This window comes from Megalops cyprinoides, chromosome 21, assembly GCF_013368585.1.
Source record: "Megalops cyprinoides isolate fMegCyp1 chromosome 21, fMegCyp1.pri, whole genome shotgun sequence".
Lineage (NCBI taxonomy): Eukaryota > Metazoa > Chordata > Actinopteri > Elopiformes > Megalopidae > Megalops > Megalops cyprinoides.
This window is the reverse complement of record NC_050603.1, coordinates 13,569,934-13,597,206: the sequence shown is the minus strand read 5'-3', so window position 1 is coordinate 13,597,206 and position 27,273 is coordinate 13,569,934. Positions and strand designations below refer to the sequence as shown.

The following is a 27,273-nucleotide window of genomic DNA, read 5'->3' as shown; positions in this document are numbered from 1 at the left end:
GTAGGAAATATTTTCTTCCCCTTACTAACTTCAAACCATGTTGCTATCTAAATACTACCAGAGGGAGAGAAGACTCGGACAAAGGGTCACATTCTCCAACACACATATTTCATTCATGTACCTTTATTGGCAATGCTAAGCATACGTTTGCCAAAATATATGCTGAAATACAAACACGACTCTGGTTTGGTAATCAATATCATATGAACCAATCAGACGCTAAATATGGAGGGTCGTTTAAGGGCAACAGACGCATCTGGTTGGATGGATGTTCAGTTTGGCAACAGCTCATCCAATCCAGTCGCAGAGCCTATATGACTGACAGGCACAGAGGTAGGAAGCCAGAGTCGGCGCGCGAAAGAACAAAATTCTTTTCACAGTGGAAGAACGGGCGGGAGCGGTTATAGTCTTCGGTAGAAATACAGAGTTTAGAAATAAAGCGCTGTTTTACACTTTCATTAGTATCATAACGTTGTCATAATTGAAGAGGATCGACAGGTAGTTGTTACCTCTGTGGTTTCTTGTTTTAAATGAAGTTTTATTGCAAATAGCCAAGACACAAAGGCGGACTGATGAGCCAGCTTCTCTCCCAACAGCAGGTAATTTCCCTAACGTTGGCTAGTTAATTGGCTGCAAGGCAAATGTCGGTTTATCCAAAGTATAGTTAGCTTTCTTGACAGTTATTGTATTCTTAGAAAAATTTTAGCCAGCGATATTTTGCATTAACATGCTGCTTCCGCGGTGGAATCATACCAGTAGCCGGCGTGCTAACTACATTACCGCCAGTTTCCTCTATTGAGTTGTGTTGTTGTGTTCCAGTTGTGGCCTGCACAAATGACAAGCTAGCTGGCTAGTTACACCGAGTTGAGGGGGAAAGGTGGTAAGAAAAAAATGATTATGGCAGATTACGGTGTTATTTGAAATGATAAAACTGTAACTTCGTAGGAGGCTAGTTAATTTGAAGTTTAGCAGTGGGCTAACTAGCTGCTGAGGTTATCAGCATAGTTTGTTCTACGTGACACTCCTGGCGCTTCTCAGCCCAACGTTAACTCTTACTAGATCGCTAAGAAACGTTGACAAGTAGCTGCCAGTCTAGCCAGGTATCTGACCTCAAGGACAGCGGCGAATATTCAAAACTAAATTGTAAGTGCCCTTTCTCACACCGATAGAAGTAAGTTCTCAAAACCTGCCACAAAATGCCATATTTCAACTGAATTTGAATATTGCACCAGTACAAATTTTATATATTACATTCATTCTTATAACGTCATTTAGAAGTCTCAGAAAGTATGCATCTTTCAGTGGGGAGGCTGTTTGTACGATGCTATTTCATTAGGGCCCTGCCCTGGTTTATGAGAGTTGTTACTTTCAGTGCTATTACTGTTTGCTTAATTCAGGCCATACTCTGGAGACTGAGGCGCTTCAGCTTATTTTAGTCGTATTGAGTTGTAGTCTTAAATCGTGGCTAACGTTTGTAGTTATAAAGAAATGGGTCTCCCTTTGGCATCAACGGTGTCATTTAAAAAAAGCCCTTTTCAAATGGGACTGAATTGTCTGGCACATTTGATTGAGCCAGTGCAGCTGTGTGGCATTTGTTATATTGTGGCTGTTGCTCTGTCTCGTCGGTCCAGGTGGCTGAGGAGGTGCTGGCAGCGGTGCAGACGGCGCAGGCAGCAGAGAGCGACTCGGACAGTGGAATGGGTTCCCCGCTGGAGGTGGCCGCCGCCGAACAGACCAACGGCAAGGAGATCGCAGGTAAGGTGATCGGAACGGGAGCCCTGTGTGTGCAAGTCAGACTGCAAAGTAGTGGGAAATGTCATAAATGTTGGTTGATTTGTAGTCTTAACTGCAGCAGTAAAATTACTGGTAGTGTAGAATGGAGTTACCGCACAGTTGCTTTGAAGAATGAAAAATAGCAAAGCTCTTGTGCTGCTTTTATTCAGTGTGACCTGGCATTGATCTGACAATCTAAGTGGACTAAATAAGCTTTACCCAAGCCAGTGATAACCCAAATTATATGCAGTCATTAAAACCTTAAAAACTTAAAACCCATTTGTCATGCTGTAGATGTGTTTTGAGAGAAGTCTTCCAACTTCATCACATTTTATTGCTGTCGTGCTTTGATATGTAGTATTCTTCATATTTCTGTTTCTCCCTGCAAAGCACAGCACGCCAATGGCATTGCTGAAGAGACTCTTCTAAATGCCATTTTAATAAGTATAATTAAATTAGTAGTGACCAGTGTTCCTTTGCTCGGTCTGGAGAATTGTGGATGGAATGACATTAGCTCTGTCTGTGTGTGTGCAATGCAAGGTTGTGAGTCTGTGTTCACTGCTCCAGACTCGGATGACGATGACGTTGCCGTGAACAGGAAGTCCCGCTGCCGGAAGCCTCTGCGGGACAGCGATAGCGAGCAAGAGGAGGTGGCAGGGATGGCCGAGGCCCTCGTCCTGTCAGAATCCAGCGAGGAGGAGGAGGGTGCGGCAGGGGATGGGGCGAAGGGCGGCAGTCGTGGGAAGAGGATCGTCCGTCCCGCTCTGGATAGCGAAGAAAGTGAGCTGGAGGCGGAGAAGGGCAGAGAGAGGCCGAAAGAAGAGAGGAAGAGGGAGCGGTCTGAGCGCCGCAGGGAGAGGGAGAAGAGGATGAAGGGTGTGGATCGAGTGAAGAGAAAGGAGAGACCAGCGGTGAGGGCGCGGGGATGGTGGCACACATGAGCCTGGGGTTGCCAGCTCTGCCCCTGAGCGCAAACGCACCTGTCTGTTCAGGATTTATGCATGCTGTGGTTTTGTGATGTCCTGCTGAATTCTGAGCTGCAGTGTTAATGCATCCTTTTTGCCAAAACCTGAACATTTCTGATTGTGCAAACGTATCTCTCGGTACAAAGATGATTCACCCTGGATGGCAGCTGCTGCAGCTGTTCTGCAATCCATCAGAGCTGCTGTAACCCAGCACCCTTGTTCTCCCCTGTTTCTGGCCCTCAGGTGACCCCCGTAACCCCTGCCCTCAATGACAGCGGCTGCCTCCTTGGGGACAGCGATCTGTTTGACACGGGTCTGGAGGAAGAAGGGGCCGGCCTCGAGGAAGAGGGGGAAGAGTCTCTGGAGGCCATCAGAGCAGCCGTGAAGCAGAAGGCCAAAAAGCACAGGGTGAGGGAGAGGATTATAATCGAGAGATGTGTTTGATTGGCACATGACTAATGTGTTTGAATGACGTCGTTCAAGGGTGTCAGACTTACGTTATCCTGAAACCAGACATCACTTTAGAACAGTGCAAGCTTGGATAGTGAATGGATGGTTCAGTTGAAACGGTTTGCAGCATTCATTTATGTGGACACTGAAATGGCTCTTATTGCTGTTGAAGATTTGTGTGCATAGTTGTTTTGTTAATATTTCAGTCAATTTTCAGTCAAATTTTGAGAATCTCAGGTTGCCATGCCATTTGGACTATAAATTGCCACCACCTGCAACCAGCCGCCCTCATCTGTGTGTGTTTGTGTGGGTGTGCGTGTGTCTGTGTGAATGTTGTTTGCACCTCTCCACTGACAGCCTGTACTGAATGAAGATGAGGAGGAGGAGGAGGAGGAAGAGGAGAACATAGAGAAGCCCAAGCGCAAGGTACCATAGTTATCCTTTGCGTGATGATTCACCTCTTTAAATTGGAGACGTTAAAAATATTTGGTTATTTATTTGCATAATGGCTTCTGGTTTTCATGAAATCCAAAACAGTCTTAAGAAACCAAGTTTTCCCCATCAGAGGTTAGTGTTCAATGCAAGTCTGTGGATTAAGTGAAGTGTCACTGTTTTGTGTAGAGCAAGTAACATGAGTCATGATATAAGTCCTATAAGTTTGAGATAGAGTACTTGGCTTTTCTTGTTCAGGCAGTCCTGTGTTTCTCACCATTATTTACATCCCTTATGAAACCTACTCTAGGGCATCATCTTTGGCCCATATTTTTCACACACTCCCTCTCTGACAGGAGAGGAAAGCAGCGGCAGCCAGCAAGGAAGCCATGAAACAGCTGCACAGTGAGAGTCAGAGGCTGATCCGGGGTCAGTGATTCTGTGTGTTTTACTTCTCTCATCCCTGTTAGAGTCTGGAGGGAAAGTGTGTTGTGTTTCTCCCTGTACTCATCTCCCTTGCCCCCTTTTTTCTCCCTCTCTCCCTCTCCCAGAGTCCTCTCTAGGTCTGCCCTACCACATGCCTGAGCCTAAGAGCATCGACCAGTTCTTCAAGAGGAGAGCAAGACCTGAGGGCCCTGCTATGGCGCTGCTAAAGTATGCACACATTCTCTCTCTTACACGACTCAAAACACATCCTCTCATTCACTAAACACACACATACATATACACGCACGCACACATTCCTTAAAAATCTTCCTCTCTCCCACTCTCTTCACTCACATGCACACATCGTGTATTCACTCACAGATACGTGTTTCACACAGTTTGTGTACATTCTTACCTCTGCACCTAACCATAATGCATGTCCTGTCTTTATCCCTCAGGTCTTCAAAGTACCAGGACTGTATTTTAGCATCATCCTCTGCTCCTCAAACCGATGAGAACCAGCCTAAACCAGACCATCAGTCAGCTGTACCGGACCACTTATCCTCAGAGGGCAAGCCCGGCGAGGCACACCCGGAGCCTGACACTCCACCCCAGAATGAAGCAGGCCCGGCACCAACCCAGTCTGTGCAGGAGGAGGGCCCCCTGGGCGTGGACAAGGAGTCAGAACCACCAGGTCCAGATGCAGATGGGAGCGAACCCGAACAGATTGATGTGACCCAGGAGTCTGGCCCATCTGAGCAGGACTGTGCAGATGCCGCTGCACCTACATGTAATGAGTCTGGCCTTCCAGATCAGAGTGAGGCAGCGTCTGAGCCGCTGCCCCAGGAGAGCACAGCTTCAGGGCCAGGGGACTGTGTGCCGCCTGCAGCCCCCTCCCCCTCACGGAGCGGCCCGGCTGCCCCCAAACCCCGGAAGGACCGGCTTGCCCGTCTGCGGGAGCTGGGGCTCGACCCCCCGCCCGTCCCCAAGATGTGCGCCGACGAGGGCTCCTTCATCCACCTGGAGCCTCCCCAGTCCAACCCTGGTGAGCAAACGCTCCCTTTCCCTCACCCATGTCACTATCCACGACAAGGGTCAGGCTGCAGGCCGGAGCTCGAGGCTCCTGCACATTCCGCTTATTCACTGGGGATTAACACTGACAAACTTTATAGCCTGTAAATCAGCCAATATGGTGATATTAGGGATTAGGATGACCCTTCCACATTTAAAGATCTGTGACTCTGCACAGCATTTGTCCAAATAAACAGAGTCGATGTAAACTACATATTGACCTTTTCAGACTAGATCAAGATCCAGGTGCCTAACCATAATAAGTTGACGTTGTTGTTGCTGATGATAGTTCAGATAGCTAGTGAACCATGAAGACTGCATTGCTTCACAGCAGCAAATTGATGGTTATTTGGTGTGCAGATAGTCCAACTTTCCTTACAGATCCTATATGACAAGCAAGTGGAGCTATACTGGACTATACTGTATGTGCTTCAGTTTATGCTGTATGAGTGCAGCGTGTGCCTGCCTGACCCTTCTGTGTGCCTCTCAGCTCTGGAGGCTCTGAAGGAGCGTTTCCTGCGCCACGTGCAGCCTGTGCCCCGGCCCCGAGGAGAGCGCTCCCTGCAGCTCAGTGTTGTGCGTAAGGACAGCGCCCCCTCTGGCCAGGAGGAGCTGCACACCGATTCAGTCACGGTCACCATCGCTGAGGGGGAGGAGGAGGCTTCCCACAGCAAGCCAGGCAAGCACCTGTCACCCGCGTTTCACAAAGCATTCACAAAGTTAATTATACACACATATACACCAGTCACACCTGCAAACCCCTTTTGATGTTTATCCTCTTCATGACATGAAACGTCTGTCCGTGTGAAGCAGAGAGATGAAGCGCAGAGATGAATCCCTCTCTTACCTGTGTGCAGGTGAGAAGCTGGTGCTGCTGAAGTCCCGTCTGCAGCAGGCCATGGCACTGCGCAGGCAGGGGGAGCGAGAGCGGAGAGCCGCCCTCCATCGCCTCGACAACGAGGACTGCGAGGAAGAGGAGGAGGAGGAGGAAGAGATGACTGATGAATCTGAGGGTGAAGAGGAAGAGGTATGTCTGTCTCTGAATGGCCCTCATCCTATTTTGTGAGCTGTGAGTCTGTAGAGTGATCATGCTCCTCTCTCCGCAGGGTGTGGACAAGTTGCTGGGAGAGGGTGGGGATGAGGGTGCGGAAGAGGAAGAGGAAGATGAAGAAGCTGACGGGAGCGTGGCGGCAGGTCTGAGGAGCCCCTCCCCGCCGGCGCTGAAGGGCCGCTCCCCGCCCCTGGACCTGCTGAACACCGACGGCACCCTGCTGCTGTTCGCCGGCAGCTCCTGCTCCCGCACCGGGTGCGTGTGCGTGCGTGTGTGTGAGCGTGTGTTTGTGCTTCAGCATCTGATTGAGGGAGCAGCCATGGAAACACTTCCTCTGGATAGCAAACAAGCCAGTCATTTAATGGTGCTTGTCTTCAAATTTGTCAGCACAATTGTTAGTGGTTGTTAGCATTGTTAGTGTGCATGTGTGTGGGGTACGCATGCATGTGTGTTCTGACGGTACCCCTCTCCCACAGGGATGGAGTGAGGAAGCCTGGGGCAGCAGGTCAGGAGTTTGACAGCAAGATGGGTGAGTTAGAGTGCTGTACTGAATACCTTATAGTTTTGCTTCGGTTCCCTGGCTTTCCAAAATGCTGTTAGAATGAATTGGGCCCCCTGGTGGGCTGCTGGTCACAAATTACAATGTTTGAGGGAATTTGGGGGCCCATCCCCTTATTACCACACCCCACTACACAGACCCTCCCACCCTATTCTGTCTTGCAATGTTCTGTCTTCCAGAGGAAGACGACTCGCTCACATTGGCCAAGGACAACAGCCACAACAGCAGCTTCGAGCTGATTGGCTCCATGATCCCGTCCTACCAGCCATTCGGCCGGGCTGCGGGGAGGGGTGTTTCCGCCAGTGCCTTCCGCTCCCCCTCACCGGGCTTCTACAGGCCCAGCTTCCTGGGCTCTGCCTCCAAGGTGAGTCACTGATCACCGCCACCTCAGGGTAGTGTCTTACAGGAAGGGCAGATCTGCGCTTTCTCATTGCTTGAATTAAGAGAACTCGCCCTCCACACTTGAAAACATCTTCATGTTTCGATAATTAGCTCTGAACATAACTTATGTTCTTGTTTATATTTAAAGTTTGCCCACTTTTGTGTAGGTAAACAGTCATTAAATACAGATAGCTTTGCTAGCTTTCTGGAGATGGCCACATCTTTATAGTTTTCACTGTTAACCGAGCCAGACTGAAGTGTGATTGAATTCAGTTCCGTAAATTCAGTTCTCCCGAGCTGGTGTCTGTCAGTTTTATTTTTCAGTTTTATAGTTTTATTTCTGTCGATTTTCTTGCATGTTCCATTATTTTGCAAGGGATGCTTCACTCCTTTCCTCCTTGCCTTAATCTGCCTGTTAAAGCAAATGCCTTACGGCTATTCAACCAATCAAACACTGCAGGTCTCCTTGGTACCTTGTAAAAAAAAAAAGCTGTATTTGCACGACAAACACATTTGTATCGCCAAAGCATGTCCGTGACGAAATGGAGCACTAATTTAATAATGCACCAGCTGGTCATTTTCAGTAAGATCATAATGTTCGTCTCTCTCTCTCCCCCAGAGCTCAGGGAAGCTGTCGGAGCCCTCGCTCTCCCTCTCCCTCCCTGTGGAGGACTCTCAGGACCTGTACGCGCCCCCCTCGCCCGGTGAAATGGGGCCCCTGGGTGCGGGCGACTCCCAGGGCCGCTTCTCCCTGGAGGAGGACACCCACTCGCAGCTGCTGGACGCCGACGGCTTCCTGAACGTGGGGCCGCGGGCGGGGCCCCGGCAGTGCCCGCCCCGCTCGCACAAGCGGCAGCTGCTGCTGGACAGCCTGGACGAGAACGCCATGGACGCCCACATGGGCGAGCTGCTGGGGCTGTGCTCGGGCGGCTTCGGCAGCGGGCCGGGGGGCGGGGAGGGCGCCCCGCCGGGGGGCACGCAGGAGGGGGCCGTGGGGGAGCTTCTGGGGCTGTGCTCGGGCGCTTTCGGGACGCAGAGCAGCTGCACCCCTCAGGGAGAGGGAGGACAGGGCGTGGCGCTGGGCACGGCGGCTAAGGGACAGTGTGAAGCCAGCTCCGATGCTGACGTGGACCAGCTCCTCGCGCTCTGCTCTGGAAAGTTCACCAGCCCAGGTGAGTCCTGCTCTAAATCTGTGTCCAAGTCTGAGTCTGTGTGCAGTACAGGTGTGACTCATTCCCCCTCTTTGCAGGTGGCTCTCCCTCAGCTGCAGAGGGTGACCCCCGATCTGGTCCAGCCTCTCTGGCAGATGGCACAGACAGGTACGGTTGCAGGGTGGGAAAGGTTCTCTAAGCACTCCGTTTAGTCACGGACAGAGCGAAAGTAGCACTCTTTGGTTCACAGTAGTCATTCCTGGAGAGATGGATAGATTTGCTGTTTTAACTGGCCTACAGAGTCCAGTAAAGCATACTATTCTGTTAACTGTGGAAACATAAATGGGTGGTGGGACAACTTTTTCTACAAAAACTCTTTAACTGTTCTATCTCTTTCTGGGCTCCAGTGAGGCCAACACTGGGACCTCCGCAGGGGACAGCATTTTCACTCCTGCTGTCACTATTTGTTTCAGGAAGGAGAACCAAGAGGAGGAGGAAGAGGAGGATTCTGAGTTTCACCTCCTGTCAGATGTGGGGAGTCTGAGCGAACAGGTGAGGGCAGAGCTGTTTGCAGCTGTAGTGTGCAATATTCTCATTGTTCCTGAAAATCACAAAGTCCATGTTACGTCAAGTCCCAGTGTCTTTGAAAATAAAGGTCTTTTTTTCTGCGATAGGGAATGAGCCATATCAGTCTGTCTTGTGTAATGTCAGAGTGCTGGGAGTTCAGACACATAGGCTAGTCCTCTTGGCTTATACAGTAAAGTCACTGATGTTCACTGTCAAAACATCTGCTGGAGTCTCTGCAGACACAGGTTTTGGAAGTAATGTGTGTGTTGCTTGACCACTGTGTGTGTGTGTGTGTGAGAACAGGAGGGCAGCGAGGAGGAGGATGAGGAGGGAGATGGAGCGAGCGTGGCGGAGGATGAGGAAGACGAGGAAAGGGAGGCTGTGTTCGGCCGAAAGCGTGGGAAGAAGATGTGAGTGGAGCTGATGGTGTTCCGCAAGGAGGCAACAAATAAAAGTCACTTCACACCAGCGTTAAACCTCCATTCTCTTACCTTCAGCATGTCACTGTAGTAAGACCCAGGCACTGAGGTCTGAGGGAGAGATGCGCACAGATATGCTATTAAGACAGGTCAAACGTTCTGATTAATTGAATGCAAATGAATTAACATGCATTCCTTGAATTTTTGTGCCTGTCTAGTAGGTCTGTTTATATGCAGGGTTGGTGTGTGTGTGTGTGTGTGTGTGTGCGCATGCGTGCGTGCGTGTACGTGCGCGTGCGTGCATGCAACATGCTGGGTCAGGTGACTGGAACCCTTTGCCTACAGGCACCTGACAGAGTTCGTAGAGTCAGAGGCGGAGCTCTCAGGCAGCGATCTGGGCAGTGAGGATGAAGATGAGGAAGGAGGGAGTGAGTACGAGGAAGAGGAGCTGCAGGAGGATCTGCCATCAGATGAAGAGCTGCAGAACCAGGTCAACAAGATCCATATGTAAGTACAGAGCCGAATACAGACACTCAACAAAGGACCTGTTTGACTCCCCTTCTCCCAGAGAAACACGTGTGCACAGCAATGCTACATTTCTGCATATGAAAGAAGTGACACTGCTGAGGAAGGAGGAGTCAGCCACTTCACTTAAAAAGCAGACAGGCAGGTGTAAGCACAAGTGATGCAGTTGCTTTTAATTTAAAAGTAAAGTTTTAATAAAGGATGTATTTATGTAGTTACTTACACATTGGAAATAGATTAGTACATCTTGACTGTTTTTTTCGTAAGGTTATAGACATGTCTGTCCCGCGGGAAGGCGGGTAGTGGCAGGACTACAGGTGCAGTGAGCGGGTCTGTCTCTCTGCCCCTCACAGGAAGCAGATTCTGGACGATGACAAACGGCGCCTGCTTCTGTATCAGGAGCGGTACCTGGCTGACGGAGACCTGCATTCGGACGGGCCGGGCCGAGCCCGCCGTTTCCGCTGGAAGAACATCGGTCAGTCCCCGTGTCAGCTTCTCTCCGGTGGTCACTCACCCACTAGTAACGGATTACTGGAATTTAACTGTGATAATTTAACACACCTGTGGAATCGCAGCGCGTTGTTTACAAGTTTGTGTGTGTGTGTGTGTGTGTGTGTGTCTCAGATGATGGCTTTGAGTGGGACAGGGCTGACGGAGAGGGAGATGAGGAAGAGGAGGAAGAGGATCTGGACCAGGCAGAGCTCCAGAGGAGGAAGGAGAGGCTGGAGAGGGAGCAGTGGCTCAGAGAGCAGGTCTGTGTGTCCCGGTGTGTCTGTTCAGCAGAGGGACACATCAGGCCGTTACAGCATTGTCTTAATCCGTCTGTGAGAATGAGAGAGGTGCCCTTAGACTGTCTGTGTGTGACCTGTGATTCTGTCACCCCTGCAGTCAGAGGCCGCAGGCAAGAAGGGTGAAGAAGATGAGGATGAGGAGGGGATCGCAGAGGAGGACAGTCAGTTCATGAAGCTGGCGAAGAAGCTGACGGCCAAAAAGCTCCAGCAGAGAGGTGGGTGGAGCGGGAGGGGACGTACGGGCCCACAGTTACTCAGTTGGCTTCCGGTGTCTCGCCTGTGTCTCCTTCCTGTATGTTTCTGCTGCTCTCCCACTGTCTCCCCTGGTGTGTGGGCAATGTGTTAGTTATTGAAGAGGGGATTTTGTGATATTTTGAGTTTCATGTGTGGGAGCTGAAAATGCGTTTGACAGAGGTTTTAAAAGTCAAGTCTCCCTCGCTGTCTTTCTGTCAGACACCCCAGCAGCTCCCCTGCAGGAGAAGAAAGTCCCCTCTCATAACCCGTTCCAGAGACCATCACAGCCCGCTGTGGTCAGTACTCCCTGCCATACCCCCAACACACACACGCATGCACACACACACACACACACACACACACACACACACACACACACGCATGCGCGCGCCCAACACTCCACTTGGACAGCCCTGTCCCCTAATGAAACCTGTGTAAACACACACACGCACGTGTGCTTTCCTTGACCCTTTATCCCCCATTTGCTCCCTCCAGGTGAAGAGGGGCTCCCTGCTCAGCCAGCCCCGTGCTGTCCTGCAGAAACTGGCCTCCATATCGGAGACAAACCCCTGCGCACCCCGAAACTCCCGCGGCTTCCTCTTTCAGACCCTGTCTCCTGAGAAGGAGGATGCAGCCAAAGAGCGCCCCAGCCAACAGGTACTCTCAGCAGAACAGTGCCCTCATGTGATACACATCAATGTGGTACAGTTACTCCTTTTTGCTGCACTGCCCTATATATGATATACGTCAGTGTGATGTACTTATTGCATTTCACCAGTAGATGGTGCCAAAGTCCATACTGTGATGACAGAGCAACCAGAGACTACACAGCAGCACAATACTGAGACTAGGAGCACATTTTGTTGCGCCTGAGCTTGTAGTCCCTGTATTACTACGATTAAGATTTCCTCCCTTGCCCTGGAAAAGCAGGACAAATTCAAGATTAGTATTGGCTGGCTGGATGTAATGCACTTGCTGCGCAGAAGCACCAGCTGGATTAGTCTGCGGCAGGGCTTTCGCAACAGCGGCAGCTCATGTGCTGCCATTTTAAATCCGGCGTAGGATTAATACAGCCGACATTTTCGTGATCACATTACTGATTATTGAACATTGATCACAGCAGTTTAACTGGGTCCTTAGAGAGCTCCTCTGCAGTGGGGGGGAAAATAATTATTTAATGTGAGCTGTGTATGCACCACTGACAGGGCGGGGGCTATGAGTGCTTTTCTGAGGGTATTTTATCCAGGTATTGATGTTAGACTGTGAGGTTGCCGTTGATGTTAACACCAGCGTGTGTGGTCGTACAGGTGAAGAGGAGGGGACAGGCGGTGTCCTTGTCTCCTGCTGCTAAGCGGCCGTGTCGCGAGGGTCCTGGGAGACCAGCCGCACCTCAGCGGAGTATCTTCTGTTACCTGGAGAACTGAGCACCCCAGCACCTACCACTGAGTCACACACATACACTTTACCTCTCAGCAAGCTGTCAGAGAACTCGGGGCCTCAGCTGGGTTTCTCAGCCTGCTGCAATCATCCGGTAAATGTTTTTATCATGTATATATGGTGTATTTGAGTTGCTTTTTTATGATTTGTATTTGTTTTTAAGTTGTAAATTAAATGATTTAAGGAAAAAACTGGCTCCTCTGTATTTTGTGAGTGAGTATGCACACATGTTGCTGTTGCCGTCTCACTTCCGAACAAGACTTTCAATAGGAAGTGCCTTGAGATCACAGTGGAATTGTGGGAATGGGCAGCAGAAGAGCATAGTAGTAAGGTGCAGGGCTTGTAACCGAAAGGTTGCTGGTTCAATTCCCCACTGGTGCTGCTGCTGTACACCTGGCAAGGTATTGTACAGGAATTGCCTCAGTAAATACCCAGCTGGATAAATGGGTAACATGTTTAAATTGTAACCTATGTAGGTTGCTCTGGATAAGAGTGTCTGCTAAGTGACAATAAGGTAATTTATGTAATGAAAGGTGGTGCAGGTGATGTCACCAATACTCTGTACTGTGTGTTCTTGCTGCCTTCCCAGTTTTCCCACTATCCTCTCTACCCTCTTACCATCCCCTTTACCCTTTTGTGCCCTGCATCTTATGGGTGACACGTGAAAGTTTTGCTATTCCCATAACACTCCCGCACTGATCGAGCGAGAGTGTTATGGGAAAATAAGGGGTGTGGTGTGGAAAGTGACCTGCAGCTGATTCTCTGTGTGGGAGGAGAAAGGGGTGGAGTTCCAACTACCCCAACCTGGGACTGGGGGGCAGGTAGTGAATCCTGACTGGACACATTTGTAGTTTGTTCTGCTGCTGTCAGTATTTGTCACTGTTTTGTGTCCATGTGGCAGATGTAAGGCAGTTGACAGTGAGCACAAGGGTCCAAGGCATATCATGATCTTACCCAGTGAATGTGCACATGTCGCAACTACAATAGGTGTGCGTTTTCATTTTGGGCATACTCTAACGGGGTTTAATCGCTCATAAGTGATCATACACTGTCGAAATGCACACAGCTACTGTAAGGAATGGCACACAGGCAGTAACATGGCCAGTTATTTCATATCAGTTAATTCAGGTCTGGCATGTATTTAACAAGCGACTTCCGGCACTCTCGTCTTTGTATGTACCCTTTAGTCTTATTTTTATTTTCCTTCTGTCCTCCGTCATACGTCTCCGCGTCGTTCGTCTGTCCCCCTCTCCCACTCGGAGTTTGGTTTGGGAAAATGGAGATGATTTTGCATGTGACGGAGCCGCGGGCAGGCAGCGTGTTTGATGTATTTTTCATGTGTTAAGGCTGCTATTGAACTGCGGGGAGAGGGAGGGGGCCCCCAGACGGCTCCGGGGTACGGGACTTGAATGGAGACGTTGTTGCAGCGAGTGAGGAGAGGAGGGAAGATGCGGAGGAGAGTGGGGGGTTGCTTTCTCGCCAGCAGCGATGACTTGTCATGGGACAGGACGGGGTGTACTTATCCAGTCTGTCTGATGTCGCCCGTTTCCCTCCACCCCTCCGAAAACAGGCACACATAAGCACCCACACCCAGAAAAACAGGAGGCCTGCACACTCGTGCAATCACGGAGGAACATCAAATGCATTTAAGCTAGTGCTTTTCAACGGATTTCTCAGGACAGATGAAGCACTTAGAATAGAGATGTTTTCCACACTTTGTGCCATTTTTATGTATCACACGCAGAAAGTCCATATTCTTTCATGCATTGTCCGATGAAGGCAACTAACTGGAATGTAGGTCTGCTGTTGATCGATATTATTCGATCGCTGCAGAAAGCGCTTAAACAGAAAACAAGCAACGAATGCGTGCAAACAGGGAGAAATATGATTCGCGAAACGCAAACAATACAGCCGCCTTTGTTTTCGGCGCTACTTTCCCCCTTATCATTACCGGTTTCCCGTTTAGCGGTCCATGCCCAGTTTAGGAAGTGAGTCAAACGGCAGGGGTCTGTCTCCACTGTGAGGGAAGGGAGGGAGAGAGAGGGGAGGGGAGGGAGAGCGAGGGAGCCAGAGTCAGAGATAAACATCACCGAGGAGGGTCGACCGGAGGAGGAGAGAAATAGGGAGGGCGCCGTATCTCGTTTTCTCCGAAGCGCTGACTGTTAACGGTAAGACAAGGCCTTCTCTGTATCGATTCACAAATAACCCTGTCAATCTATGTTTTATGTAATCACCGAATAAAATAAGTCGGATTCCTGGGCTAGCCTAGGTTTAACGGGGTGGAGCGTTGCGTTTCGGCCGAGAGAGAAGAGGCGAGATATGGGGTGAGATATCTGACATCGCGCCGCTAAGCTCTTATGTAACTAAAGTTCCGGAGCGAATAATCCTTTTATTAGATAGGCTGCTAACCAAAACCTGCGTTTTGATCGTTTCATTTATCTGCTTATTACAATAGTTATATTGTGATAGAGATATTTATTTTATGTCACTGTGGCTTTTATTGATATCGCTGTTCTCGGAAACCGGTACGAAGGAAAGAGCTGATTTTCCGTTTTCTATCTCACCGAAATGAGACTTTTCTGGTCGCTACGGGTTTTTACTAAAATGTTTTGAACACGTTAAAATACGGATCACCTTTGGTCAGCGGAACTATTCAGCACTAATAAGAATAACCGAACTGACCAAATAATTCATATTGCTTTATACAGTGCGCTAACGCTATATGCACAAAATCTCCAAAGCTTCCCAAATACGTTTGATACTGTTGCATGCAAGGTTTATGATTCAAATATATGTTCGTGTAAATGCATTGATCTGTGTTTGTGCACGTAATATTTGCTTACGGGGTGATGGGTAGACTCGCTCAGTCGAGCGTTATCATTCTCTCTGCCCGAGGCGCGCGACCCAGTTACGTCTGCTGCTGTCACTAAAGTATGGTTGCTGTCCTTCAGCACCACGTGGGCGCGCAGGACCAAACGAGGGACAGGGCATGACCTCGATAATTTGGGATTTTGAAGGTGTAGGTTTGAAAACAAGAGGAGATATTGGAGAAATTACATTAAAAACGACAAATAAAGTAATAATAAGCAGAAAGGATACGAGAAATATTAAATAAAGACACATTGCATCATTATGTATAATAACCAAATGTAAGGAATGCATTTTCAATTGTTGATTTTGCATGCCCTTTGGGTTTTCTCATCACTGAACCAAACTATCAAATTTCTCATTTCTGTTTCTTTTCCTGTTTCAAATCAAGTGATTTGTATAAACAGCAAATTTGTTGTTACCACATATCCTGAATTTTACACTGCAAACGGCAGGAAAACAGGGGGTTTTTTTACATTCATTACATTACACCACCTATCATGAGATTTTGCACAAAGGACTTCCATCAGCTAGTGCGACCACTCTCTTCAGATGTAGGCCTGGGCCATTTTAGTCAATGGAAAGATATTCTTTTACTTGCTGAAGAAGCATGATTCTTTTTCATTTCTTACTAAATTTTCAATGACAATCTACCACAATGTTTTTGTTCATTTTTTCCTTATTTTCCATTGGTAGGAGGTTGCTTTTGCATTTCCTTCTGTTGTGTCCCTTGAAAACCTATAATCATTTAATCAACTCTGATGATCAAAATATGTCAATATACTGACATCGCTCTTATTATTTCTTTCTCTTTCTCGCCATCTCTCTCTGCCTCACTTTGATAGTACAACAGAATCTCGCCCAAGGAAAAACATGTTTGCGATTCAGCAAGACCGACCCATCAACCCCGCGTTCGGGAGCCAGGGAGCAGGAAGCGGGTCTACCTCCATGCGTCTCCTGGGCAACAGCCAGCAGCGGGGCAACAGGAAGTGCGAGAAGGATGGCAACTTCAACTTCCTGGGGCCGGAGGACGAGGCGCTGATGGGGGATGAGAACCGGAACCAGCTGCGCTCGCGGGCCCCGGGTCTGCAAGGGAGGGAGCCGCTGATGCCCTCCTCACACTTCGGGTCAGGGGCGCTGTCGCCCCTTTCCCGTCTGCCATGCTGGAGCCCCCTCGAACCCCTGCCGGAGATTGAAACCGGGGAGGAAAGCTGCGGGAGGGTGCCCCCTGAGGGCGCGGAGGGCAAGATGGAGGAGGAGACAGGGAGGGAGAGGGAGGAGGACAAGGGAAAGGTGGTGGAGGGGGAAGAGGAGGAAGAGGAGGAGGAGGAAGAGGAGCAGGGGGATGGGGAAGAGGAAGAGGAGAGGGAGGGGGGAGGCGAGTGGGGGGAGAGTGACTCGGAGTTAGAGTTCAGTTACAGGTCCAGTGGCAGTTCCTCCTCCCTGAGCACAGAGAGCGGGGATGGGGTGGGGACAGGGGGGTTCAGCTGCATCTGGGACCGTATCTGTGTGGGAGGGTCCAGAGCAGAGGGCCAGTCACTGGAAGGAGATGTGACCCCTGTTTCAATGACGAATGGCAGGGCTGGGGACGGCGAAGGAGAGGGGGAAAGGGAGGTGGGGAGGGGGACGGAAAGGGGCAGGAAAAGTCTGGGAGGGGCCAGCCTGGTGGAGGACGCCTCCTCAGACTCGGACACAGACCTCTGCTCCGACCTGCCTGAACTGCAGGAGGCCGTCTGGACCCTGCGAGACCGTGAGAGGTTCAAGGCCAGAGAGATGGAGAAGCACCAGGTCCAGCTGACCATGTACCGCCGCCTGGCGCTGATCCGCTGGGTGCGCACCCTGCAGAGCCGGGTCCAGGAGCAGCAGAACCGCCTGCAGACCAGCTTCGACATCATCCTCACCCACAGGAAGGAGCTGCTGCGGCTGGGTGCTGCCACGGCCAGCCAATCATAGAGAAGGGGCGGGAAAGAGAGGAGCCTCAGTCAGCCAATCAGAGAGAAGGAGAACAAAGGCAGTGAGGAATGATTCCTTTGGGGCACAGTGCTAATGGTGATCATTCCAACCTCTCAGACTTTCTAACAGGAGACTCTCTTCAGATTGCTACCAAACATCCCATACTCTTTGCCAGAATTACTTGTGCAAAGTTTTATTTTTGAGCTTCCTGTTGGGATTCTCTTCTCTGTTTGAATTGTTAATCATACAGCAATCTTACCAAACCTCACAGTCCTCTGTATAATTAAAGATGCAGTTTGATTCATGTTTGTTGAACTTTTCCTCCAGACCCAGCTTTGCCTCAACTCAGTATGTACAGAAAATATAATATTACATAAAAATGAGAAAATCTACACAAAATATAAAGAGCAGAATATTCTATGTATGTGGAAACTTATTTGTCTGTTTCTGTGATGTAATAAAACATTATGTAATATCTTCAGCTTGTGTGAGTAACGTATGACTTGCCTGAGTATCAAAAGGTGTATACATTCGTGACAACTACAAACAAGTTGAAGGTATAGATAGATTCAATTCTAATACACTGATCTTGGATTGTGAGGTATGACAAAACTGATCCTTGATCACCTATTAGAAGCAGAAAGTACACAGAGCAAAGCCACACAGGTAAAACAATGGTTGGTCCGTAGCCAAAGGTCCAGAGATGCATCCTTTGTGTTACTTTAAAGAATTACATAACATCCAAAGGTTTAAAAACATCTATTTTCCAACAATGTTATCACATAACTATGAGGTATAGGTATGCTGTGCAACTGCTGGAACAGGGTATTTTCAAATATGAGTGATTTTACTACAGCACAAGGGTTAACAAATGGATCTGTAAATGTGCGTGGGTACGATCTTGGCAAAAGGCTAACTTTTCTGTCGAGGTTAAATGTAGTATGGTAATCTTACGACTCAGTAAAACTAGACTTCTCCCTATCTTGATATATAGATTCAGACCTTCAAATTCAGCATCTCGTTGTTGACCCTCTTTCTTACAATCGTGTCTTTATTGAAAGGCACAAAGTCCGTTTGTCTGCCTCTCATCACACGGTTTCAAAAGGGGTGTCGGAGGGGTGACGATCCGGCGTAGACCGCGCATCAATCACAGAGCGTTGCGCGCTGTGGATTTCAGCGCCCCGGGCGAGGAGCAGCTCCCCGGCATGGGTGTGCATGTGTCTGTGTGTTCGCAGAGATACCGGCGTTGGACACTTAATCCGCAGTCTGAGCTGGTCTTTAGGGGCCAAGCCGCCATTGGGCCGGGTCCCGGGGGGATTCTGACAGCCGGCGCCCCAGGGCCTCGCGCGCCTCCGACCCGGTACGCAGCAGCCAGTCCAGCCGTGCCGCAGAGCCAACACCCCGGGGCAAGTAGAGGATAATCCCCGGTTGTGGCTCCGGACTCGGAGAACATAGATCCCGGCTTATTGCCGGTCTTCGGTGCTTGTATGTCAGTGAGATTGTCTGGATGAATGAATAAATTGATCTGTAGCACACTGGGCAAGATGCGCACAGAAAGTCAGAGAGTGATAAAGTGGCGAAAATAACATGGACTAGCCTCCGTTTATTGTCAGCCATTCAGTTTTAAATCTTGCCACACGATTAAATGTGTTTCCAAATCACCGTCTCAGAGCGCTCAGGGGTAATCTAGTGGGTACATTTTAACCTAGTGCTAAACTGGGTTAAAAACCATCTTTACAGAATGTAAAACTGACAACAACCATGATAATGCATTACGGTATGGTGTGTTAAACTTCGTAATTAAGGAATTTCACCATAGTATAATGACCGTGTGTTATCCCGTGTATTATTACCTGGCATGGTTGCCAGGTTGTCAGGGTTATTATCAGCGCTGTGGACGTTTTTAAACTGTTGAACCATAAAGTACGCTGCTATTGTATTTTATTCTGCTCTTCTTTTCTGGCAAGGTGTTGTGTCCCATTGACTCATTCAAACAATTTTATTTAATAGAAGGCAGTTAATGCAGTTTCTCTAAATAAACCCTTCAAAGTATTGCACGAAGTTGTGAGAAAGATATTTCAGAGTTCTTCTGCAATATTTTTTGAGATAACGTAACACACCGAGTCGTCACCCCCGAACACATCTCGCGGTTTCCAAAGCGGCACTGTATAATAGCGCGCCTCTCGACGGGGTGACCTGCGAGTCACACGCGGCGGAGTGTGACGGGGGACCCTGCTGGGCGCGAATCACGGCGACGGTGTCACAGCCGCGCCGCCCGGGGAGACGCGCACACACCCGGGAGGGCTGCGGGGCGCGCCATGCGCTGTCTGCTCCTCTGTGGCGAACTGCTAATTTTGCTGTTAAAAACAGGCGGGGGTAATGACTTCAGCGCCGTTTGCGGCGTTTTCTGTGAAATTAGCGCTGTCAGTAAGAGCTGAGAGGTGCGCGCAGATGTGGCTCCAAAGTGCCCCCGCCACGCCATTTAATCCAAACCATGTAGGCCTACTCTGTCTTGACCATATCGGGCCCACCATACTGCATTCCACAGTGGTGTAACAGAGCTGATTTTTCCCTAATTGATTATTCCCTAATTGATTAGCATATTTGGATAGTACAGGCTACAAAAGTACAATATTGTCAAATTGTTAAAAACTTACAACAAGGAAATATGCTGTAAATAACAGTAGTATTTCTGATGGAGAGTGGGTCAATTAAGATACAGAGTGAAACAGTCCCTCCTCTATACTGTTATCATACAAGGCATCTTATTTGGGAGATTTAGTATAGAGATCTTTGACGACACAAGCAATACTGTACAGTTTTCAGCAGATAAAAATCTGGGAGCAGAACATAGAGGGATCAAATGAAAAAGAAAATATGCCGAGAATATGACAGAGGAGAATGTGAATTTGGACGCTAGAGGGCGACATACTGCCACAATGGCAGAGACTGAATGTAGTGCGCCGTCATGAACACTGGAGGAGGGGTCAAGCAAGATGTTCATTATTACTGGTCCATTGATGGTGGACCTTCAATGGACCAGTAATATGGGTCCACTGAAGAATGAATAATGAATGATTTGATCTATGAACTATTCTTTGTTTTTATTTATAATTAGTAATCTTACTTCTGATGACGATAAATGACAAAATTGCATGTAAGCACACAGCATGACTCTTTTAAAGACTTCATACTTGTCGTGCAGGACTCGGAGGCCAGAGGAGGTGTACCCTGTTTGCCATCCCATCCTAGCCCTTCACACCCCGAAACCTGAGACAATGGCAGCCCCATCCCACAGCCTGTGACTGTCCTCTGTGATTCCATCCATAACAAACACTCTGTGCTCTTTCTGCTCTTTCAGCTGTCCCTCTCTTCACTTGCCCTGCTGTGCTCACTGTGAATTCCCCCTCTCGCTGGCCATGCCTCTCTCTCTCTCTCTCCCTCGCTCTCCCCCTCTCGCTGGCCATGCCTCTCTCTCTCCCTCGCTCTCCCTCTCTCTCCCCCTCTCCCTCTCTCTCCCTCTCTCCCTCTCTCTCTCCCTCTCTCCCTCTCTCTCCCTCGCTCTCCCTCTCTCTCCCTCTCTCTCTCTCTCTCTCTCTCCCTCTCTCTCTCTCTCTCCCTCGCTCTCCCTCTCTCGCTGCCTGATGTAGTGTGACAGTGTGGATTGTGCGCTGGCCCCCAGCGTTTTGCTGGCGTGGAAACAATCAGCTTTGACAGTAAGGGGGAAGGGGGGGTTGTGTGTGTGTGTGGGGGGGGGGGGGGGGGGGGGGGTGATGCGGCCTGGGGCCCTTGCATGCTGAACCCATTGGAGAGATCTGTCTTCAGAGAATGGGAGAGAAAGAGAGAGGAAGAGATAGGTAGGGAATAAGGGATAGAGAAGGAGTGATGAAGGGGATTTAAATGTAAAGGCAGTCAGAGAGACTTGTGTGTTTTCTAAAAGTGTTATTGTGGTGATTGTGTTGGATCATTGAAAGCATGCCCAATACATGCATCAGAGCATATAGAGACATTTTAGTTGTATTTTTCAAAAGTGAATTTATTGCATTGTTAGGAGCAGCACTGAAGAGAGTTCATGTGTATGTAATGGCTTGTTTATGACAGCAATTCTGTCTCAACAGTCATTTGCTGGTAGGCCAGCAAAGCAGAGCTTTAGGAGTCAATATGGCTGTCAGAGTCTTTTCCTCTTGACATTCCTGTTCAAGGAGTTATACTTCTATGGCATAAGGGTGAACTGGGGCTAAGATCATCCTGATTAAAAAAAAGTCTTCACACATTTCTGCTCAAATGTTGTTCACAATAAACCTGTGATGCACACAGGGAATTCTGAAACACAAGATGGAATATACTGCATTTTTTCTCATAGAAAATATATGAAAATATCTTTACATTATTCCCCTAGGTATCTTTCTACTTTGATTTACTCAGTTCAAAATATATTTGGTGTTTTCACCCTACCCTGCATCAGTAATGCAATAAAGAAATAAAATAATTGCATTTTTCAACCCCTTGGATAATCCACTGGAAACACTCTTAAAGTATAGATGTCCCATAACATTTAGCCACTTGTCATGCAATATGTGAAAGTCAGTAGCAGCAAATCATTTGATAATCTGGACACTGTTGGAATTTTTTCAAAGATGTGGCATTGGAATGAGGGGGTTACAGGTTTGAAACCTTGGCAGGACACTGCCATGGTACCATATGAGCAAATATCAACGCCTAAATCAATGGTATAAACGGCATGTATATAAACCTAGAATAGGAGCTTTATAAGGTGCCCTGTAGAAAGTGGTGTGTAATAGGCCTATATTATAAGGGGCTAACTTCGTTCTGTTAATTGACAGGTTTCTTCGAAAATCTGTAAGAAATAGCTTAACGCATTTATCTATTTTTGAGCAAAACAGCTATATTTACCGCACAAATGGTTTCAATTTAGTTGAGACATGTCTGTCTGTCACACCCTTCGTTTTCACCGTAAAAAATGCGTGATGTTGATGAATCCGGGTGACAAAGCCTGTTGGGCTGGGCGGGTTCAGCTGCATCGGCTGCTTTAACCAGCTAATAAATATGAAAACAGCGGGTTTAAACTTTTATTCGTTCACTGCCTGAAAGGATTATACAACTCTATAGAGTCCCATGTAAATCCCGAAACCTCATAATGCCCAATGTTGTCTCATAAAACTGTGTCGCACAATGGCAGGAGAAAGGGGGCTTTTTCACGCATAAAGGGTTTTCACAAGAGCACATTGAGAGCGGACCGGCCGCGCCACGCCCCTGGATTATCTTGCTGCCGGTGAAAGCGCGACTCGGAGCGGCAGGTGCGTGTGCCAGGCACGGGGGTCGTGAGGTGGGGGAGCGGACCGCTTCGAATGCGGGCAGCTGCCGGGAGGAATTTGTTCAGAGATTGTCACTTCCATTTACTTTGCTCTTTTTCACCCCCTTCAAATGAAGTGATCTCTCGTGCCCAGGTTCGCTCTGCGCCCATTCCCAGTTTAGGGGAGCAAAGCGCCGCTAAACGGTGACACCCCGGCGAACAATAGCGACAGAGGGCGCAGTCCCATCCCGTCTCAGCGCCGTGAAATCGCGGATTAGACCGAGAAGCGGACCCGCTGCGATCGGCCCCGCATTTTTACAGGAGTGATCATCAATTGCTAAATTTCTGACGTGTTAAACAAACGGCGCGAGTTAAGATTTTAACAACAGCGCATTCTCTTTTCTCGCTCTGACATTGTTCACGCTTAAACTGTAAATCCTCCTTTTTCTTGAAAATACGAATTAGCAATTAGTAGGCCTTAAAGGGCTATGCCATCATGACCAAATGATATATACGTGTGTGTGTGTGTGTGTGTGTGTTAATAATCAGTAATAAACAAACAGAAATCATATACAGAGATAATTAGGAGGTAACCAAACTGTTTAAGTCTTCTGATAACAGAGTAGCATGGGCTGCCTAGGCCGTACAGAGTAAGGGATTTATTTTATCTTTTTTATTTATTAAGGGGATGGAGGCTTCAATTCAGCCCGAAGGCCTTGACTGCCCCCCTCCCCCACAAAAACCCAGCCCAACCACCCCCCAGCTCTGCCTCAATCCCTAATCTCAGTAGTTCAAGATCAGTATCCCACTCAAGCAACTCTACCCCAGGGCCATGAGTCCTTAATCCTCCAAAACTCAGACGTGAGTCCCATTGGGTTTTGGCAAAAAAAAAAAAAAATCAGGCTCTGACAATAACAGCACCGTTAGTCACCCCAACCATCCCAGGCAAAGCATCGATTGCCCTCATTCTACCCATATGTAATGGGATAATTGGTGTTTATTTAACCAAAACTCGTTCATGCAGCTGAATTCAGTGAGATGACACAGGATATGGCTGTATATAACAGTCCTTCATGGAGAGCTGATTGTTTATCTGCAAGTGTTCACTTTCACTGCCTTTAGTTATCAGTGAGACCCCCAAAACACTTCAAAGCTAAATATTACCCTCTTTAACAATTGTCAGTACTGTTCAAAAGAGGAACTCTGTTATTTATCCCTGTAAATAAGAAGGATAGATAGACAGATAGATAGACAGATAGATAGATAGATAGATAGATAGATAGATAGATAGATAGATAGTTGAAGATGTAATTCTCTCACTCCATCATTAACCTTTTATCCAAAGCGACTTGCAAATTCAAGAGGCCCAATTACACACGTGGCTTTTCACTTGAGCAGGTTGGAGTGAGGAGAACTTGCTGAAGGGCACAGAGAGGGCATCATTAAAGCCTGCTCTCCAGGGATTCGACCCTTCCCTCATCTAACGGACAGAAACCAGCACGCTGGTCCACATCCTCCACACTGCATGCAAGAGGTGGAGAGATTCAACGAGGGAGAATAAACGACAGACAGACACAGAGATTCACATTTCATTCCAGATGTATCCGGAGATGTGTGTGTGATGTGTGTGCTGTAGCGTGAGCTTGTATGCCATTTGTGTGTCAGTATATTAGCAGTCAGAGCACCGGGGCCCAGAGGCTATTCCTGTGTGTGCCTGCAATGAAAGGCAAAAGGCAGGAAGTGAGATTGGGGAGGGAGGGAGGGGGGCGTCTGTGAGAGCTGGAGAGAGAAGGAAGGATCGGGGGAAGCAACCAGCAGTGCTTAGAGCCTCTTCACTGTCATTGCTCCTGGATCGTGTCCCCACTGGGCTTTTCCTCTACTTCTATCTCTCTCTCTCTTTCTCTATCTCCCTCTCCTTTTCTCTCTCCCTCTCCCTCTCTCTCTCTCCCTCTGAAAAAGAAGCAAAGAGTGTCTTTGGCAGGGTAATTAAGAATGGCCTCTAAACATGGGAGTGCAGCAGGAATGTTCCAGATGAAAGTAAATGATTAAAATAATTACAGGCTCAGAGCTGACGAGTCTGAGTGCGGGGTGGCCGCCGGACATTTGTCTGTAATTAGTTAATTAATCTGAATGCAAATGATGAGCCCTAACGAAGCAGTCAGGCTGAACAGGCGACGGCTGCCTTGAAATGTAGGGAGAGTTTATAGAGAGAATCGTAAGCGATTATTTCTCCTTATTTTTTCTTGTTCTTGTTTTCATAAATGATTATTCTCCTTTAGTGATAATTGATAGCACAGTTGTTGTTTATAGTAATTGTAGGTCCATTGCTTGGTCATGGCTGTGAAGCACATTTGAATTTGATTTTGAATTTGAAACAGAGAGAGTGTTGAATTTTAGATAAAGTGAAAAAGCAAAAATGAAAATCTATGAACAAGTACCAATATCTGTCCTCACACCCACACTATATATGTACAGTTTATCCATACCAGAAAAACATGACTATATAACATGATATGAAACACTCACAGCACAATATACAACCATGCATTTCTACCACACACAGACACACAACTCAAATGTAAATTTTGCTTTATTGACATAACTTTGTTATGTACAATATTGTCAATGCAATATACAATGCAATAAACAATGATTTGAATGCTGATTTGAATAATCGTGCAACAATTTTATGTACAAAATACTCATCAGCAGGTGAAACACACAAATTAATAATCATACACACACACACAAACACACACACAGAGTACAGAAAAGGTGCATAACCCAAGTCCAACCCAGGGAAAAGCTATTATACATTTTATGACCCTGATTAGCAATGGTTTTAAATGCCATAAGGAGCAAATTATGTGAGAAGGGTGTGAAAGCAAAGCAAAAAATGGGGAAGTGCAGAAGCCTGAGGAGGAAGCCTGTTCAAAGCTGCATTCTACACAAGTGTAGGAGACAAATTTCCACCAAAACCAAAAAAGAATTATATTTCAACTTCTGTTAAATTTTTTGACGGCTTGAATTTTCAAGCTTTCAAAGGTGCTGCCGGTGAGACTGTCCCCGCAACACCTGGCAGGCCAAATAACATTTTAGAAAAATTTTGCCACATCATCATCAACAAAACCCAAGCAGCATCTTCAACAAACCACTGCAGCATGTTACAGATATTTTTTGAGAGAGCTGGATTCCTCCATAGGCATGCATGGAAATTGTCATGCAAGTTAAATCCATTATTTGTTTATGCGTTTCTTATTTTTTAAGGATATTGCTACTGTACTTACAACTGTTGTTGGCCACATTTGGGCATGCTCTCTGGCTATGCATGTATTAATGTTTGTATTAATTACACTGATTGATCAAGTACAGCCTTAGTATTCATTGTAGTCAGCTGGGTTTTGTAAACGAGTTAAACGCTGTATTGCCCTGTGTATGTGCTGGATGTGCATAGCTGCTGGAATCCAGTTGTCTGCACAGTGTGCTGTTTCTGCTCTGCAGCAATCCCAAAAAAAAGAAAAGAAAAAAACACTCAAGACTGGAACTGGGTCAGTGATATTTTTTTTTTTACTGTATTTGCAGATAACTAGCCAGTGAGTAATCGAAGTGATTCTCTCCTTTTCCCTTTCTACCAAACAAATCTTGTCATGCTTTATGAAATACTTTAATGACATCTCATACTGGATGACTAATCGGTATATAAAACTTAATATTGCCTAAATCAGGTTGTTCTACATCCCAGCAAAACCCTAGCCTTCTGAAGACTCCCCTTTTCCTGATAATGCAGCAATGTCTGCATTTTGGAGTGACACTGCTGCAAAGTGTGCTTGACTAAGAGCGCAGCATCAGGGACCCAGAGTGTTCTACAGGTGTTGTCCTCAACAACACCTACAAAATCTGTTCATTTCTCTCCGTGTACTCAGTCCAGGTCCTGGTTGAGGTCCTTGTACGAACTTGTCATGGTGTATTGAAGGTCCCTGCTGGCTTTGCATGTGCCACAAGCCCTCCCTAGCTCACCCACCGTCTTATGGCATAACTTCTATAACCTACCAGAATAATCACATCATACCACTGCTCATCTCCTTCCATTAGCTAGCAGTCAGACACTAGGATGGCCTCCACTTAGTAGCAGGCTGTCATCAGGCTGCACCCCTGCCAGACCTCTTCACTTTGCAACCTTTGGTACCCTAACAGCTGCTCCCCTAGAGGGATACTCAATCCCCTATGACCCTCAATTGCTATCGAGACATTTCTCAATTGTTGTGGAATGGGCTACCTGTCCACAAAGTTCAGTCTTCATCTGACCATGAGACATGCTTCCAGTCGTTGTTCAGATGTTGTGAAGGAACTTCAAGTTGCCTCTTGTCATAACTTGCCTTTAAAAGAGGGTTCTTTGTTGCAACCTGGACATGAATGTAACAATCATGCAAGCAACTTTGAATGCTTCTTTTGACACACTGACACTTTGAAAGTGATGGCTGGTTCAGGATATCTCCAACTATTGCTTTTGTATTTATTGTCCCAATCAACTTGTCTCACAGCCTATGGTGGAAAGACATGTATACACCTCCTGAAAGGATTACTGCTGTACACTACCGTGGAAAGTGGTAGATTTAGAATTTTGCCAGTGGACATCAACCTGCAGTCTTCAGAGGGCCCTCTTAACCATATTAATGCATGCTACCAATTAATCTCTTATTTTACCTCCTTTTACACCACAAGGAACCAGGAACCCTTTGGATGCATCTATAAAATTCCATTGAAATTTCAATAAGCAGAATGTTGGCTTGTTTTGTTGGAATTTATTTTAACGATGTGAATAAGATGTGGGATTTAAAGGGGTGAATAAATGTGCTACTTGTGTGCTTTTCTGTATTGAGTATCTGAATTTGTTTTGTGCAATTCT

The 27,273-nt window shown here is 47.5% G+C and overlaps 2 protein-coding genes across 4 annotated transcripts; both read left to right on the top strand.

The window, feature by feature from the left end:
* Positions 1–572: 572 nt before the first annotated feature.
* On the top strand, positions 573–12,219 carry LOC118769171 (claspin). Its single transcript, XM_036516200.1, has 23 exons — positions 573–599; positions 1,632–1,755; positions 2,341–2,684; positions 2,982–3,146; positions 3,546–3,614; positions 3,977–4,049; positions 4,172–4,274; positions 4,505–5,091; positions 5,608–5,796; positions 5,975–6,144; positions 6,224–6,423; positions 6,645–6,697; positions 6,907–7,091; positions 7,728–8,320; positions 8,733–8,835; positions 9,133–9,236; positions 9,591–9,752; positions 10,124–10,245; positions 10,395–10,522; positions 10,659–10,776; positions 11,015–11,091; positions 11,291–11,452; positions 12,103–12,219. The coding sequence occupies exons 1-23, from the start codon at positions 573–575 to the stop codon at positions 12,217–12,219; spliced, it is 3,975 nt and encodes a 1,324-aa protein (XP_036372093.1).
* Positions 12,220–14,290: 2,071 nt separating this feature from the next.
* On the top strand, positions 14,291–17,452 carry LOC118769009 (UPF0500 protein C1orf216 homolog). Of its 3 annotated transcripts, none has more exons than XM_036516007.1 (2): positions 14,291–14,400; positions 15,954–17,452. In XM_036516007.1, exon 2 carries the CDS (start codon positions 15,974–15,976, stop codon positions 17,051–17,053), a length of 1,080 nt encoding a protein of 359 aa, XP_036371900.1. In that variant the 5' UTR covers positions 14,291–14,400; positions 15,954–15,973; the 3' UTR covers positions 17,054–17,452. The 3 variants fall into 3 exon arrangements, with proteins under 3 accessions (XP_036371900.1, XP_036371899.1, XP_036371898.1); XM_036516006.1 differs by having other exon boundaries at positions 15,946–17,452; XM_036516005.1 differs by lacking the exon at positions 14,291–14,400 and adding an exon at positions 14,428–14,556 and having other exon boundaries at positions 15,946–17,452.
* Positions 17,453–27,273: the final 9,821 nt, after the last annotated feature.

Coding starts and splice junctions, on each gene's coding strand:
- LOC118769171 (XM_036516200.1), top strand. CDS start 573: ATGAGCCAGCTTCTCTCCCAACAGCAG. Junction 8,836..9,132: donor GGGCAGAGCTGTTTGCAGCT/GTAGTGTGCAAT, acceptor TGAGAACAGGAG/GGCAGCGAGGAGGAGGATGA. Junction 9,753..10,123: donor CAGGTCAACAAGATCCATAT/GTAAGTACAGAG, acceptor TGCCCCTCACAG/GAAGCAGATTCTGGACGATG.